The sequence below is a fragment of the Manacus vitellinus genome, unplaced genomic scaffold (genome assembly GCF_001715985.3).
Source record: "Manacus vitellinus isolate BGI_N305 unplaced genomic scaffold, ASM171598v3 scaffold_28_pilon, whole genome shotgun sequence".
Lineage (NCBI taxonomy): Eukaryota > Metazoa > Chordata > Aves > Passeriformes > Pipridae > Manacus > Manacus vitellinus.
This window is the reverse complement of record NW_021940122.1, coordinates 2370848-2389655: the sequence shown is the minus strand read 5'-3', so window position 1 is coordinate 2389655 and position 18808 is coordinate 2370848. Positions and strand designations below refer to the sequence as shown.

The 18808-nt window shown below is 36.4% G+C and overlaps 1 protein-coding gene across 2 annotated transcripts in view; it reads right to left on the bottom strand.

The window, feature by feature from the left end:
- Nucleotides 1-16631, bottom strand: part of ABI3BP (ABI family member 3 binding protein) — a 142074-nt gene extending 125443 nt beyond the window's left edge. For both annotated transcript variants that reach the window (XM_029960708.1, XM_029960709.1), the window contains exon 1: nt 16466-16631. In XM_029960708.1, coding sequence (XP_029816568.1) covers nt 16466-16544 — 79 coding nt within the window. In that variant the 5' untranslated portion in view covers nt 16545-16631. The remainder of the gene's footprint in view (nt 1-16465) is intronic.
- Between the last annotated feature and the right edge of the window lie 2177 nt (nt 16632-18808).

Genomic DNA, 18808 nt, shown 5'->3' with positions numbered 1-18808 from the left:
TGTGCACAGTCTCTTGTGATCAAATACAGCCCTATTTTTTTTTTATCCATGGAGTGACAATCCTTGAACTCTGTCCTACAAAACTAGAGGGTGAATACAGCTGTATTGTATTACAGCAAATTTGGCTTTTTTGCCAGAATTCCTTTGGCCTTACATTGAGTTTGTTTTTCACCGTTTCAAAGATTTTAGAGGGCATGAAGGCGAGACCCAGCACTGACTCCCAGAGTGCTAGACAAATGAAGCGTGCCTTATGAAAATATATTAACACCATCTATTTGTAAGTACCACCTCACTTATTCAAATCACTCACAGCAGTGTTTTGACTTTTCCAAATCTGGTGCCACAGTACCACCAGGCAAGATTTCAATGATAATCTAACACTGTGTAACTTTTATTTTCTTCTATTTTACATTTTTATATTTATTTTGGCTTCAAAACATGGAGAAATATTGGTTGTTTGGCTCAAAACCAAATACAGCTTAAAATGGGAAACATTTAAAAATAGTTCTGTTTCTATGTAGTAGGATAAACAAGGCACACTTCTAAGACAGCCACAGAATCATGGAATAATTTAGGATGGAAGGGACTTCTTTAAGTCATCTAGTTCAACCCCCTGCTCAAAGCAGACCTCATCAGACCAGGTAGCTCAAGGCTACACCAACTGAGTCTTGAGCATCTCCGAGGACATAGATTCCATAACATCTCTGGGATAACCTGTCCCAGTATTTAGTATACTTGTGTTAAAAAAAAAAAATTCCTAATGTCTAACTGGAATTTCCTATCTTTCAATTTGTGCCCAGTGCCTGTTATCATATTACTGTGCACTTCTGCAGAAAATCTGTATCCTCTTTGTATCCACTGGTCAGGTAGCTGTGGACAATGTTAGATCATCTTCCTCATCACAGATTAAATAAAATACAAACTCTCTTAGCTACAAAATTCCCATTAATTAATACTCTCAGTAATGAAAATAGGTGCCATATAAAAAAGGTAACAAAGAATACTTAATTAAGGGAGGGTGAGCTAAAAGCATTGCATATGGTTTTGTCATTTGCAAGTGAAGTTCCTCAAATAAATATTTTTTTCTAAGTGTTATTATGCCTACACTCTGTATATGTCTAATATTATTTCAAATAATGCTATTTTTTTCACCTAAATGACACTGTTGAATACACAAATGGTAGATTTTCCCTGTTTTGAATATAGTACTTGATAGATTGGATTAATAAAGCTTGTTATTTTAAGACATATTATGAAGGAGGATATTTATTATAACTAAAAACTAGTAATTGATTCCATCTTATTAAAGTTGTGAAGTTGGCATCTCTTTTCAACTCCCAGTGTAACTGAGAGAGTAGCTGTGACAGCAGTAAGCAGAACCTATCCTATAAATAGCAGTAATTTGAAAGAGAAGAAAAGACATCACCTAAGAAAGACCCAGACAACATAAATTCCATCTAACTTCTGATGTCTAGTACGAGTTGGATGCCTCTGAGGAGAACCTATGTGTTATAGAAGAAGCCACCTTATGTCGACCAACAGAAAATACAGAATTTCAATCAAGTCTCACTGGGAAATACACTAGAACAAGCTGTAGCAAGCTAAATTCAAGGCCACAATAGAAAATTTAAAAAAAAAAAATCTTACTTTCATATAACCCTCCACAGCTTCTCTTGACACTGAAAGAAACCTTTTCAGACAATACAACCACAACACAAACACTTGGTCCATTTACTTCTTTTCAGAAATTACATTTAATAACCTAGAGTTGCCAGTTGAACATTTTGCCATCAGTTGTCTTGTGCTACAAGAACAGCCTCTTGGAATTCTACCTTTGCTACTTGCCCAGCTCAGAATAAAGATGCATTCAAGAGATTTTAAAATAAATTCCTTCTTGTCTACACCTTCAAAATACTTTTATTTCAAATATGGCACCTTTATTAGGTGCATCAACATCCTTACCAGAATGCGCAGAGCAAATAAAATAGCATAAATTGTAGTTCCCCTCCACACTTTTTTCATATCTAGGGCAATTTTAGAAATTTAAATTATAATAGAAATTCACTACTAAAGGAGTAGAAGTATCTGAAATATCCAGAAGGGAAAACCCTCAATACTGGTGTTCAGCTGAAGGCAGTGACTCACTGAGACATCCACAGGAAGAGATGTACTGTGAGGGCTCAGGGTCAGCCCCTTCCCTTCCTGTGCCCTTTCTCACAGCACTCTTTCAAGATTACTGACACCTTTTCCTTTAGTTGCAATGCATATTTAGTTTTAGTAATGCTAATCAGAAATATGCTGCTCTTAACTGATATAAATTAAATAGACACTTCTCAGTGAAAATTGTTAGAGCATTTGTATTACAAAGCTACACTGATTTGAAACTTTCTTTGCCAATTCCTCTCTAGTGATTACTACAGCTCAGAACTGAGTTAGTAAGCTTGTATCTCACTATTACTTTAGGATCAGAAAAGACGTAGTTATCAGCATTTCCAGTTTCCATGTGTCTACCTAAATCAGTGTACCAAAAGAAATTTGTTACTCACATGCTGCCATCTCTTTCACTTGTTTTCAGGTCATTCAAGCACTTCTCTGAAGTTCTACTTCTATCCTTATCACTATCTCCCTCACAAGTCTCCTTAAACATGTTGGTTTAAAATTATTTGTTATTGGACTTGGTAGGGTAACTATACTTATTCTTAGGGTGCAAAGCTGAAAAGAGCCTGGATTTGAACTCACGATCACACTTCAGTCCAACCCCCAATCCCAGCTTTCATTCTGCATCTCATTTCCTATTATTTGTTAAAATAGCAAATAGAATTGAAAACAAGCAAGAAAACTGTTGTTTGAAAATAATCAAGCCTGCAACTCTGATGGAAAAGGGAACAGGAGTCAAACTTCTGAAAACCTCTTTGGAATGACTTCAAACAACCTGACCCTGGCTCCCCTTTGAGAAAATATTAGGAAGTTCAGCTCCTTTATGTGCCCAGTCAGTAAACTCATCTGTGTTTAGAGGTAAAAATTTAGTTTAAATAAAATTCAACATTTTTTGAAGGATAGGGAGAGAATTAAGCCTATGTATTATTTTCAATGCATAATGTTCTCTAAAACTCCTTCAAATTGAATAATTTTTGATAGATATTACTTTTCAAATCAACAGCACACAAACTTAAAAGGGCATTATTTGTCCAGAAAAAACTCCTTGTTAGTAAAACAACCTTAAACCCCTATTTCATTTTAGACTGTGGATCGCTTATTTGCAATAGGATAAAGTTTAATTTGGTTCTGATGTCATTAAGTCCTCCAGGGCCTTGTTCCCCTGGCCTTACTCTTAGAGCTAATTGTTTGTTGTTGTTTTTTCCAGACTGGCCTGGTATGTATTTTTCTGGGCTGATGTAACTTCACCTGGACAGAGCTGATGAGACAGTGACTGTATCTTGCCCAGAAGAGCTGGTCTTTCCAATCCTGGCTCCTTCTCCTGTCCAATGAAACACGTCCAAGGCAACTCCACCCAGGCTGGGCTACGAAGAAAACTGTGTCCTGGCCAAAGAACCTGACGGATTCTGCATAAATGTGTTCAATAAAGGCGTGCAGAAGACTGTGGTGAGCAAGAGGAGTCTCCCAAGTTTTCTAGGTCTGACTTTTTTAAGCCTTCAAAGAGCATCAGCCAATACAGCCAACAAAAGACAAATGTGGTATGTGGACATGGATGCATATAAGGTAGTCATATTCTAGAGCTGATTAGTTGAATAAAACCATGGAATTTTTTTAACAACAGCTCCTCAATAGGGAGAGCTAAAAAAATACTAAGAACTTGAGGAGGTGAGGAATTCAGATGGTGTTGGTCGGGCTCTGCCCACAAATTATAAATAGATTGAAGTGATCAGTTTTAAAGACCACAGACCTTAATGCAACAAGTTTCTTTAAAACACATTCATGGGCAGGCAGTGCATTATTACTGCCATTACCTATTCAATGACAGGCGGTGTTTAGCATCAGCACTTCCTTAATCCACTTTTCATCTACAAATATCAGTGCATTTTTGAAGAACCAAAAATCAAAGGCATAATGAAAAACACTACCTGGAACTGCAACTGCATTTACTTCTGTGAGAGGAGTGAAGATACCATACTTCACAATCCAGGATGTTAACATTCATAACATTCGTTACCATTCACAGAGAATCTACCACATGGATTAATGTGTACCCAGATTTCAGTGAGTTACTAATATTGCAACAGCCATTTTGAAGTCTGTTCCTTACATGAGATCACTATCTATTACATCATAACAAATAATTTATTTTTTTGTTTCCCTGTGTGACTTACTCATTCTGTGGGTCTTTTGAAATACTTTGGAGGAGTCAGATTTAGAAGAAGAATATGAAATAACTGATCGTAAGAAAGTATAATTTCTACTGGTTTAGAATAAGGCAGCTTTGAATGAATATCTTAAAAGCAGTAATAAATTAATGTTTTCATGTTTATCTGTATTCACAGAACAAAATTTGTAATACTGAAATCTTCCTTCTGTGAGGAGTATTACCTTACTTGCCATGCTCCAAGCAATTGAAAGTCTTGAGCTCAGTATTCTGTAATGTTGGCTAGATGCTTTCATAGCTAAGTTTGCTTTAACTACTTCTCTGATTCAGCACACGGTTATTTTTTAAGGACAAAACTGCTTAAAGATAGTAGTATTTAGACAGCTAGTAGAGTCCACAAGCTATAATAACAGAATAAATTTGAAACCTGTTTGTCTAATCTCTTATCTAATAAGCCAGAGCACAGAGCACTATAAAATAGTCCAACTTGATAAAAACCTTTAAAATAAGCAAAGTCAATGACTACAAGTACAGAGTATGTTTCCCAGGGAAAAAGTCTGAATAAATAGGAATCATCTAGCTTAGAGAAAAAGTAGGATATGAAGAGAGTATTCAAATATATAAAACAAACAAACAAGGCCCTGAGGAAAAGCAGTATAAATAAGTTCTGCTCTGTATCTGTGTAGAGAAGTGATAAACTGTAGCAAAGAAGATAGCTGGAAAACTGACAAAGGCAGTGACACTCTGGAACAGACTGTCTAAGGAATAAGCACAAGGGGGTCCAAATGATTTCAGAAAGTCCATTTCACCCCTGTGTCTCTTCATAGAAATCAATATTCTTTTACTTGAAGGTCACTGTTTTTCTCCTGCACCTCTAAGCATGCACCATAAAGCCTCAAGGAGGGCTACCAGCCTCAGCGCTATGCTTGAATTCCAATATCCTACTTCCTATCTCTATCACGTAGATAATGAAAATCCAATAAAGCATGATCTCTTCAGTATATAGATAAGCATAAGAGAACTGCCAGGGAGAAGCAAGATTAATTTGTCACATGAGAGTAGAAAAATATCTCAGTGCAATTGCTCGAGTAAGGGCAAGAAAGAGCATCCAGGAAGCTGCAAGCTGTTCAGCCTAACTGACCAGAAACAGAACACCTACGCACATGACGAACAAGAAGGTGGTTCAGACCAGCCAGGACGAATTTACCAAGGCCAGGCTGTCTGACTAACCTTGCTGTCTTCTGTCATCTTACTACTGGCATTGCATACCAGGAGAGAAGGGTGAATGTAATTTACTTCAACTTTGACATAATTTCTGCAGGTATTCTTCTTGTCAAACTGGAGAAATGCACGCTGGAGACATACGTTACAGGGTAGATGGAAAACTTGGTTCCAAGAAGTGGTGGTTAAAAGTCCAAAGTCCTCTTTGATACTCTTTCTGGTTCTTTAGCAATATTCAGTGTAATTCCTGATCTCATTTCAATGAGGGAGAAAGCTTTGTGCTTTGGGAAAGAACTTGGGTTGAGCAAAGTCCATAATGATCTGCTTTAAACTGAAGGAAGAAAAACTAGATTGAGACACCCATTCAGAAATAGTTAAAATTCTATTTCTAAATCCCCCATTACCCTCTGTACAGTTGAAACAGAAATCTTTAAAATAATATGCATTAAAAGATGGAAATGGAATGGGATTATTTTTTCTCTGGAGTCACAATGGTTTTCCACTCCCAGTGTTGCAATCATCATATGAACACACAAAGTATTTGACTTCTATGCTCAAAATAACACCCAAGGAACACAGGACTTCAAATAGTGCAAAGATGAATAACTCTGGATGGGCACTTGGCAGTGGTGGTTACAATATTCTGTGTGTCAACTTTGGAATAAATTCCCCACTCTTGAGACGCAGACAGCTGATAAAGCAATCAAGTATCTGAAGCATACATAAGAATTCTTAGGTATATAAGACATTATGTTGTGCTTTGAGAACTGCAATTTGGGCTTGTCAATGCATTCAAGTCTATCAGCAAAGCTCTTAGCTGGTTATTCTCTTTCAGTTTAGAAAGCTATAGACACAAACAAACAAAATTTAAATTAAAGAAAATTGCTCTCTGTTTCCCAAAGAGCAGTCAAAATAAAGTGGTTTCACTTCTCTTCCTGATCTCCAAACTGAACACTCTCACACATGTCTATGACACTTGCTGGATACAGCCCAGTCCTATAAGGATTGATTCCAACCGCACATAGTTTTTCCAGCTGGAAAATGTATCTCATCTTGCACATTAAATGAGACAGGATCTCAAGGCTGATGACCCGGTTTCTTATTACAAAAAAAAAAAAAAAGGTACCAGGTTAAGAAAAACGAGGGGTGATCCTTTTTATCTTCTATATTGCTCCGCATTCTGAGTTTGCTGAGATCAAAGGAAAGATTCTGCAGTTCAAACATAGCTGAAGAAAGAAGCGACAGATTCCCAGTAAATCTTTAATTAAAAAAGTACTCATAAAATAAATATTTCATGATTTTAGAACATATTATCAAATTCAAAAATTTGACAGAAATTCTTTTTCAGCAATATGAACACCCTGTGAGCTTGTGACTCATCTTACAAAAACTAAAATGTGAAGTAAATGGTTCTAAATCAATGGATTAGAGAAAAAATGGAGAACAAGTATAGTAAGTATACAACAGGTAGAATAAAAGTTATGTGTATGATTAAGGGAGTACTAAGATAAGATAAAAACTTATTTTTGCTACTAAAAAAGTATTTCATCTTTTCTCCCTCCTATTTCCCTTCCTATCCAGGATACGGTAGACAAAATAGAGTTTATGTTCTCTGACTATACTTCCAAATTCTTTACTCATTACATCTATTACACTATTTTCACTCCTTTTCCTTCTATCTACATAGATGAAAGAAAACAGTAGGAAGTAATCTCTATTTCCAACCCATCTATGTCCAAATTTACTTTTTTTTTAATATAAATGTTCCAACCAGTGTTTTATTGGAAAAAAATGCCAATAAAGGATACAATCAGCTACACAAAAGGAAGGTTTATGATAATTTTGGGGTAGGTTAGGGGCATGTACCTCTATGCACAAATCCATCAGCTAAGCAATCTTCGTATGTCTGACTTTGCATTTTTACTTGTACTTCACTCAGGCATGTATCCAGTTTCTCATGGAGAATTTACGGTATGTAGGAAATTATGTCTCTCTCATTACTGATCTTGTAACCCAGTGTGCAGTAGATTACATTAATTCCCAAGGAATGTTCTCTGACTTAAGAATATATTAAGCACATAAATATTGCTCCATGACTTCAGAGTTTTAAAACAAGATGGTCTTTCCTGTACCAGTTTTGTTTGACAACTGACAAGTGTTTTAATACTACAAAATAAATTACTGGAAAAAAAAATCTAGAAAGGACAGGTCATGGTAAAAAATTATTCACAGTGCCTGAAGTTTCAACACTGAAACAGGGCATAAATAAGAGTATCTATTCCCTGGAGCAGCTGTAATTTTTCTTCATCTTTCATGCTAAGAACAACCTCACATTGCCTTCAAATAAATATACTAATAACATATGATGTCCCTTGCTAATTTCTGCAAGTATTTCTTAGTGGAAAGGGAACATAATAAACATCTGTTACATTATTGAGAAACTTTGCTTTCTAAGAATTCATTGCTGCACATTAACAATGTGCAGTAATGCTTTTATCAACTGCTATTTGACCATGTTACTAAAATTGTGAGAGTACAGGGAACTGATAAAAGCCTGGAAGATTAAAACGAATAATTTTTCATGCAAAACATTTACCAAAAATGAACAAGATCCCACTTTGATTTTGTTTGTGTGTGGATGAGCATGCCTCAATGTGCTAGAAGGTCTATGTGAAATCACACTCGTGACTTGCTTACTTGTATGCAAGTTCAGTCTAAGTAGAGATCTTCAATTGGTAAAAAATCCCCAGATCTGTCAACAATTCAGAAGTTCTTTAGCTCAAAAAATGCATAATTAGTATTTCAATTCTTTAAAAAAATTTTAATTTATTATGTTTATACAGACTTGATAAACAAAGGATATAAATTATGTCCTACACCATAATACTGAGTCACAACAGATTTATCAGTTAGGGAGCACTGAATAATCAACACATGCAGGGAGACATTTTTATTAGAATTGCCAGATTTTGTGTTCCTTACAACTAAAACAAAGAATAGAAAGAAATGCTGAAGAGATGCAGTATTTGTGCTTGTCACATCATAGCTAAAAGCTGATACTCTTCATTGAGGTATTGAAGAGAATGAACTACCACGGTGGAGCAATTTCGTGGTAGTGTTCACAACAGTAAATAGCTGTTAATAAGCTTTATGACAAAGGAAGGAGGCCTACTAGTTTCAGCTGAACATGCAACCCCATCACTTTTACCTGAGTTAGCCCTTCATCAAACTAAAAGAATTAATGGTTCTTAAGCCTGACTGCAGCCATTCCCCTAACAAGCTAATGCTTCAGCACACACTGTGCTATAAATAAAAACTGTGCCTGCCATTTAATCCAGCTACTTCAGTGCTTGTGTGAGCCAGAGGTAATGGAACTCTGCCAAAATGTTCAGGTCAGACAATAGAATTTTCTTCCTATTATTTGTAACCCAAAGTTCAATTTCTTACAACTTTCAGACTATTGCATCCATTCCTTTATTTTCAGCATGTGTTTGTGCATGTTGTGCAGACACACTAGGATTTAAAATCAAAAGTGATAAGGTCTGAAAGTCTTGCATTTTTCTTGTTCATGTATAGGCTTGAACTGTGGTAATGAGGGAATCTAAACTGCCAAAAAACTTTAACTTCAAAGTCAGAAAACAACTTTTGAGATATTTCAAGCTTACATATTTTTGAACCAACCACAATTTTATGTGTTCTAAAACTACTCCAGACTTTTACATCACAGAAAGAAAAATTAAAGTGAATAATTAACAAAAAGCAGATATTGCAAGTGGCTGACGAAAGAAGAAAAGATTTTTCCAAATGCAAGTTTAAAAATAATGTTATCCCTCATCCCTGTTAGCCCTCTAAAATTGGCCAGGTTCCCAAGGTATTAATTATGTAAACTCATATCAAGCACTCTGTGGCCATTTATAGATTCATAAACTAATGCCACAACTGCTGTTGATAGGAGGGAATATTACAAACTTTTACCATTCTATTGAATCGTGCTTTTCCTGAGCAGATTTCAAGAATAAAAACTTAGAACTATATAAAAATGCAGAAATAGCTCTACAAAAGAGATTCCCTGATACTTTGAAAATCCTTTTTGCCACTGATTCCTCAGCTTGAATAGGAGTACAGAATTAAAATTTCTTATTAAGTACAGTGACACTCTACTGTTAGCACACCACACACATGCACACAAAATAAATAAAAATAAGATCACACACAGAGTTTTAGTCACTTCATTAAGCTAGATTTTATCAAAGTGGATTTATTCACATGGAGCCCTGATGCCTTGACATATCTGTTCAAGGTAAACAGGATTTACTTAAAAGTCATGGCTACAATTAGCCTAAGAAAAAATTTTGGATTCACTTTCCTCCTGTATTTTTCTTCCAGAAAACACTCTAAATAATATTAAATTATTACAGAGTGGTGGATCTCAGCAACAACTCTAAAGCATTTTACAAAACAGATGTTATATTTTGTCTACCAGCCTCTGAACAAGTGCAGCAAATGCTCCCCTCCAGACTGGGAGAAGGGTAGCTTTCCTCCAATAAAAAAGTGTTCCCTACATCCTTGCCTTTATATTTACAATCAACATAGCTAGTGCCTCAACTCCTTAGCAGCATTTTATTCAGCAACTCGGAAGCAGTGATAACTGTGTTGATTTTAAATTGAAATTCTTAATGTGACCATCCTTACATAACCTTGCCTGAATATCTGCACACTTTGATGACATCACTTTGATGACATCACTTTGATAAAGCGATAAGTGCAAAAATAGTCAGTTCTGGTGACCATAGTTGCAATTGCAACTTCATCAACAGTAGAAATTCACTCGGTGGTTCAAAACTTGGCCTGTTCTTTCTTCACCTTGATATGACACGCACAAGTTTACTCAAGTCAGGAGGCTTAGAGTTGATTTAGCCAGAGTATAATGGCACATGATTGGTATGTTTTGAGGGATGGCCTTGCCCATCAAAGGTTTGATTCACGATGCTGCCAGTAGTCATCTTCATGAGCACTATTCTCACAGCAACATCAGACAAATACATATTTCAGAAAACAAACTTGCATTACATACATGTTGTCCTGTATTGTAGAAAACCCAATATTTAACTAAGGGCATTTGAATTAATGTCTGTCAGGCAAGTCTGAGTGGCATCTGACCTATTTCCAGCTGTCCTCTTCCACTTGGGAAGATACTACAGAGGGGGGCCTGTTTTGTTAATGGCACTTATTTTAGGCTGCAGCCTTTCCAGAACACTAATACCTGCTTCTCTTCTCACCAAGATTTACCATGCTAGCAAGTAAGATTCCAGCCATCTCCTGTGAAAAGCACTAGTCAAAAGTGCTTCACAGTAACAAATATATCTTGCTTACAAACAGTTTCAAGTCTGCACTTGAATTTCCCCAAGGAAAAGAAATCCACTAGGAGCTGTATGAACAGTTCTGACTATGGCAGGTCACTGCTAGCCATTTTTTCCCCCTGGAGCAGACAGAGCTTTCTGTTTGCACATGCAGTGTGTAGTATACACCTGGTAAGTCCAAACACTCCAAAGAAGCCTTAAACCCATTGTCTATTCACTGTATCATCAGTCAATAGATATACTGACTATACTATCCAAATACAGTAGGTCTGGCCAAAGAGCAGGAGCAGGATTTAGTCTATAACTCTCCCCTCAGGCGAATTATGTAGCTTGTCCTGCTGGAATAGCCAGATACAAAAGATTATATGAAAGAGGGATGAAAAATAATCAAAGAGAGATACTTGGGAACATTAAAATTAAAATGAAGAGGTGGAAGGTTATACAGATTACCCAGCAGTGAGATCATTTTGGAGGCGATCATATGCTATGGAATTTAATCCTGACAGAATCCACCCATATGTATCATCACAATGTTGCACCACTGCCTGTGCCAATATAAAAATGGAATTCTGGTGTTACAGACTATCTCTGAACTTGGAAGCCTGACACTCAATATTGGGTTTTGATATGTTTTTGTGAAATCCTAGGAAGCAACTGTCTGCATGAAAAGATAACTTTGATTAAATGAACTGCTATAATGGTAACATTCTTATGGGCTGTTTTCATTTTCAGTGAAGAATGAGCCAAAGTTGCCAACATATCTGCTGACTGAAAACCCTAGCCACTCTATTACAACAGATAAAGGATCCCTTTTAAAATTCTCCCAGATCTTGTCACTCATGTGCCATTAAACATAAGAAAAGTATGTAATAAAAAACACATTAATCTTTCACTTCTCTTTTGCAGACACTAAAAAAAATGAGGTTCAATGGTTTAGTTCAAACTGGCCCTCCTTCCTAAGAATGTTTTTTAAAGGTTAATGCCCTGTGCATTTTGAAAAATAGTTCCCAGAAAGACTTTTTATAAACCATGGTGAAAAAAACATATAAAACACATGTCATAGCCATCCTTTTGTGATATTTTGATATACCAGCTTTATTGCATGTTCGAAAAAGCTCAACTTTCAGGAGACTTTTCCCTGTCTTGCAATTTCTGCCCTGCCATCCTACAGCTACCAAAGGGGTGCTGATGTGGGGAAGGTAGAGGGCTGCACAAAAATGTAAGGTTTGACTGTTCCAGTATAGTAACTTTGATACAGTGAAATCACTCAGCATTGTTTTAACTTCTTGACAGCAGTAAAGAAAAACACATGCTGAGTTTATCCTCTGGTTAGTAAGATGTATTATGTAATATAGCATAGCCAGCAGATTTAGCTATGGATAAAATGAGCCTATTCCTTTCAAAAATGTCAACGGTTAGTTTGGAGGTATACTGTAAATACAGCACTCACTCTCAGAGGGATGTCAGTTATAATTACTTTAAGTACAAATATTAGCTAGTAGCTATCTACAATATTAGACCAAACGTATTCAATACTTACCAAACAAAGAAACAAATCCTCAAAGTAAAACTATTACTTTTCCTGCCTACCTCCTTAGTTGACAACTGTAGATACAAGAAAGTTTTGGATCTGGTTTTTCCTACATGAGTCTGTAAATCAGACTTTTCTACAGGGTGCCCTAAGGAATGTCAAGTCTTTACTCTTTTTCCTAAGAAGACAGTAACCAGGAGGAAGGTGAATTAAGGTTTCCAAGGCCCTTCCTGGAAAGCAGAACAGGCCAGGCCTGAGTCCTGGAAAGTAGAACGAGGATGGACCTGAATTCCACTGTACCTGATGACTAATTCAAATAGTAGGAAAACCACAGTGGTCAGAAACATGGCTTAAAAACCCCCAAATCAAAACAAACCAGAAAAACATTCAGAATCTTCTTTTTAAAAATTTCATAAAACCATAAGTTTATAAGGAGGGATCAACCCAAAATTCTTTTCAGCTCTAACAAAATAAGACAGAACATGAAGATACACAAAAGCTATTAGAAACAGAGGGTATAGTGGAAAAGCACATTTCCATGCACATCTGTGTTGTAGCTGAAAAGTCAAGTGACAAAATCAAAAACATGAAATGTTGTTTTACCAAACACTAGGAATTTGTTCCACAACTGTGGCCTTCAACATTTGTATCAGCTCCAGCTGGAAAGATACCAGTGAAACACGGTTTACAAGGCAGTACAGTCTTGTGGATTGTATCCTGTAACTTGTTTATTCTTGGTTCTGAGGCTTTACTTTCTCATCTCTCTCAGATTCAGGATGCTCTGACTATTAGAGCTCTAAAGACAAAACTTTTCGCCCTTATGCAATTCCTGTCTAGAGAGACAACTTGGCTTTCTTTAAGAATGGGCCAGAGAACCATAAGAATTAGAGACAGTATGACAAGTCATAACTCTTACACTTATGCATTGCAACTGTTTCCACCCATCATTAAAATATTTCAAGTACGAGAGTGTTGAACTGAAGAATTATATGTTGGATGGCACTGACGTAGTGGCATAAGGGAAGAGACAAAAGTAAGTGGAAAATATCCAAATAGCTCTTTCTGATGAAATAGAAAACTTTAGAAGCTAGACAAAGTTGAAGGGACAGTGGCTTAAATATTGCATGAAAGACCATCTCTAACTGTACCATCATCTCACACAGTATTCACAGGCAGTAACTACAGAATTTTCTCGGCAGCTGATACCTCAAATGAAACACAAACATAATTGTAAAAAAGCATTGCCTCCACGTTAAAACACAATACCCACCAACCCTCCGTTTCCAATTACATTGCCTTTACTTATGTCTGCAAAATATTAACGTAGAAGTCTGAATTATGACACAGCTTATAACTGCCTCATCGCTTGTCATTTGCTACGGTAAATGTGACAAGGAACCGCAACAGAAAGGTTGTTCACCTACACTTAGGGCACTACGCTAGGAACAGATGTAAGTAGAGGCCTTATTTTCTATAAAGACAAAACTATTATAATGCAGGATACACAGAAGCAGTGCAAAGTTTCCACTGGAAAATTTAACTGGTGTTTTGCCGATGTTGACTACTTCAGTCACGCCGGTAATGTTTCCAAACTATTCCTCCGACAGTGCCTTAATTTTTGAAGTCAAAATAATTAAAGAAATAATTTGTTGATAAAGAATACTCTTTTGAGAACAGCAGTAACATTTTCTTTTTCACCCTAGTCAAACACACACTTGTGGAGGTAAAAGTATAAAAATATATGAGAAAATGGAGTAATTTGTGTTCCATCCTCCTGAACAGCATATTTGCACACAATCTCTCAGACAGTTCTGGAAGTCACTAACATCCAAAGGGTGTACTGGCTCTGTTCCTTTGCAGCTGCAGGAGGCAAGATGTTCCTTCCACCTTGTATCACTGAATGGAAATCCCAGCCCGTGAGACCAGGGGTCAGTGTGTTTCATCTCCCATGGAAAGAAGAACTGAGCACTAGAATTCCAAAGTTCAAGTAAGAGTGGCAAGATTTACTCTGATAACCTGTTCACATGAGTATCTGCATCACCAGAAAGTGAGTTTGGCTAGATTGTTTTCCCTCAAGTTATAGAATTGATTCCACTGTTCCCCAGAGAGCAAGAATGACCCTGAAGCTTCGGTCACGTACTTCATGACTTAAAGAGCACAGGAGTTCACTGGAATTCAAGCTTGCTTAGCAAGGCAGAGTAGCCCTCTTAAAAGAATACTACCACTACATATCTTCATTTTTAAAATGTTTTAAAATCCAAATATACACTTTGTTTACAAAAAAAGTCTGTACTCCCTATCAAACAAGACAGTGTTGTAGAAGACAATCCTTCGAACATTTCCAGATAACAGCTAAATACTAATACATTCACTTTTTCAATGCAGTTCCATTAAATAATAACCAGAGAGGCAGCTACAAACAAAAGAATTAGACTGATGTTTCAACATTGCAATGGAACAATCTTAAAAAAGCTGTTTCATTGAAAAGAAATAAACTTTCCACCTGCAGCTTTATGCATTTGGCAAACAGAACTTCACTTCTGCAATGTTATTTTAGGACAGAAAAAAAATGCATGCCAGAGTTAATCTTGCAGTGGATTAGAAGCTTTGTCTGAATTTCACAGTTAACATAAACTTAGAGCCCACTGTTCTACAGTAGAGAGCAGAAAGTCCAGTGAAACCATTTAAAAAAGACAAGGACTGGAAAAGTTCCCTCCCTCAATAATACAAGATTAAACTCTGTTCAATGTAGTCCTCTCTCCTATGAAAACCACTACAATTGTTTACTAAAAGGTCACTTTTTTGATAAAATTAAAGTCTTACAGTCTGCTTGACTTGAACTGCACATCTACCTTACTCACAGAATACACATTGCCCCACTATTAACATTATGTAGAAAACTCCACACTGACTCCAGAAGATGAGTTTACAAGAAAGCCACTTGCAAAAGAATATCATCACAAGGGAAAAAAAAAAAAGGTAGGAAAAGAAAATGAAATCTTTGTCTCTTGAGGAGGGGTGGTGGGTGAAAAATCAACTCTACTCCCCAAAAGACTTTTAAGTTTCCCATCTGTGAAAGGGAATCTCCTAGGAAGGTCCCAAAGTGCTTATTCTTTGATAAACATTATCCTAAGGAACTAAATCACAGCTTCCTATCTAAATGTCACTGGCTGCAGGAGAATGCAGATGTAAAATGCATTACAAAGCACGTTGGACTCAGACAAGCACTTCCACAAAGTGAGAGCAATACGTACAGTACAGAAACAGTTGTGAAATTGCTGCTTCCATGCCAAGGGACTACAAAGTGATTTACAATCCAGATAGAAATATTCCTTTAATTTTATGCTATGACTGTTCTTCCTGCAGTAAGTAATAAAATACTAGTAAAATGCCAATGTTACATGTGTCACGTTAGCAAGGAAGAGAAGAGATCGCTGCCAGCTTTGCAAATCTACTGTACTTCCAGCCTCCAGGAGAAAGGGGAAGTTAAACAAACATTCACACAGGTTTGGAGGTCTTTTTCTTCTTGTAGAAATTTTAATCAATCATATTTCTCTCCTTCAAAATGCATACAACCTGACCTACTGCAGTCAATTCCTACTGAATTGCTAAAGATGGATATAAAGGGAAAGCATACAAGTTCTTTCAAAGACCGAACTGAAATCTTCAACCAACAACACAGGGTGATTCTAAGTAACATTTTCTTTAAAATCTTAAACAGCAGACCTGCACAATGCTGTCTACATAATTATAAAATCATTAAATACAGTAATTTTTTTTCATTGTACTTCTCACTAGAGTCACAAGATACCATGAAAACTTTAAAGCTCTTGAATAAAATAAGCTCAAAAGTTGCTCTCTTGTACCTGGACTTTGCCCTTTTGACTGACCTTCTTTCATCTCTTCCATTATCTTTAATCATTCCTAACATGTTGAAAGTGAATTTCCATAGCAAAACACAAGCACTACAAACCCAAAAGCCCCACAACAGAAAAACAAACAAACCCCCAGAAAGTTGTCATAGCTACTTGCCTCTTGGCAATTTCTGAGCATTTCCCAGGTTTAGTGCAATATATCCACAGAAAAGAAGACAGACAAGTCTTGACATCATGGTCACAAACCCAACCTCGCACTGGGAATGATTCTGACAGGTATCACACAAAAATACTGCAGCTGCATTTAAGTGAACTGTTCTCTCTGTGACAAGAGGCAGCAACACTTTGACACAAGCTTAGTTTACACAGTGGGAGGAGACAGGATGACATCATTCACTCCCACTGCAAAAGGAGAATTAGCAATAAAAAAAATAAAAATATTACCAGGCTCCCTCTACAATAGTCTTCTGGGGTTTGTTACAAGGTTTTTTCAACCACTAAGGGGAAGAAATTGCCATTTTATTACTTACATTCCATGCAAATAAAACGAGGAATATCAAACTTTCTATTAATTGAAAACTGATCTTAGCGATGTTTTCACTGTTTTGTCCAAGAAAGCTGGATTTAAACTGCAAAAATAGCATTTGCAGTACTCAGAAAACTGTTTGCTATATTGAACTCGGTATTTTTGCAATGTCAACATTTTGCTCAAGGGTAATTCAAGCTAGATATGGTATTCATCCAGGCAAAATAAATACTAGTTTAATTTGACATGACATTATAAACAGGCATGGTAAATATTTATTCAGTAAAAGAACTGGATTTGAAAAATCTAAATGTCATTTTTTTCACTTATAGCTGGTTTTGACAATTTAAAAATACTTTAGAATTTCCCCTTCCATACATATCCAGTGAGCCAATGGACACAATGCACATTGAAAATAATAAGACTATGCATCTCCATCCAGGGGCTAGATCCTCTCAACAGTAACATAACTTTAAATGAAAAAGAAATTCCATTTTTCTATTAAAAGTTGTTTCATTCCATGTTTACAATAAGCCAACTAAGCATAGCATTTGTTCCCACTCACAAGTGAGAAGATGAGAAGGAAAGGGTGAAGCAGAAAAAAAAAGGGTTACTACTGAGTAGGGAAGAATTTAGTCTCAGTATCTGGAAAACTTCCCAAAGAGATTAAATCTATTCAAGTAAGTAGTGATATCTCTCTCTCCTTAAAAAAAACCACCCAAAAACCAAACAAGAAAAACTCAAAACACACAAAGAAAAGCCCCCCCCCCCCAAATAAAATAAAAAAAAAACCCTAACCAAAACCAAAATAAAAAACCCACCAATCAACAACCAAAATCAAACATACCTAGAACTACAGTATGCTTGGTCTGTTCTCCCTCCCCACTTGTCTGGACCTGATGCCATTCTACTTTCATAGTGTTCTATAAACAGGGTAAATCACAGCATTGACACCTGGGCTGGGTAGAAACAAAGTAGTTTAAAATAAAAAGCTAATATATTAAAGCATACAGGAGCATTTCTTAAAAACCAGATTAAGCCTGTATTTAAAAAGACCCCATGTATGCCATAATTCAAGAAGAACTTCACAGCAGAAGCCAACAGTAATTGTCTTAGAGACAAATCCGAGGAATTTCAAGCTCTTCTAATCAATACAGACAGCACACAGTTATAATGAAAACAGCTTGACAATGGAAATGTGTCCCAGCATCATTACACCCTCTCAATTCTGACATAAGGAAACCTTTTTTTTTTTTTATTCACTAACTAAAATCTGCGAATAACAACGTGAAAGTCAGTGTTATAGACAGACCCAAAAAGCCCCCAAACACTATTACTCGAGGATCTTTGGGAGGATTCAGATCCTGAATGTGAACACTCTGAACAGTGAAAGAGGTACCACTTAGATGACATGAAAAGATGTCCAAAAGCCATACAGTTTGACAGGAGCCTTCCAAAACACCACACCAAAAGAGCTTCAAATGACAGAAAAATGAATACAGAGAGAAAAAGTTCCATTCTTCTTTTTTTTTTTTTCAGTTGAAATACTATTTTCTAAAAAACCCCAAGAAGTCATATTCTATTTTTTTTCTCTTCAAAATTAAAAATAAGAAATCAAGCGCATTTGATGGAGCGGTCTCTCAGGAGAAGTAATGGGAAAAATTCCTCCTTGGTCACACAGAGCTGTCTTTTGTATTAGCGTAAGCTGGACTCTCCTGGTTTCTCTTAGGGCAAATTCACTTTCCTTTAAAAGATCACACAACACCTTTCAACAAAACACACAAAGGCCAACTTCTATTCACAAAAATCTCAATGAAACATATGAGTCATTTGGTTACCTAACAACCTCTCTCATAGATAAATATACTCCTGTCCCTGCTTTCACAACCACTTGCTTCTCTGCTCCTGTGCATTATCTGACCATGTCTTCTCCACTTAGGTACTCTATATAGACATTTAACCTTCCCCTTGAAA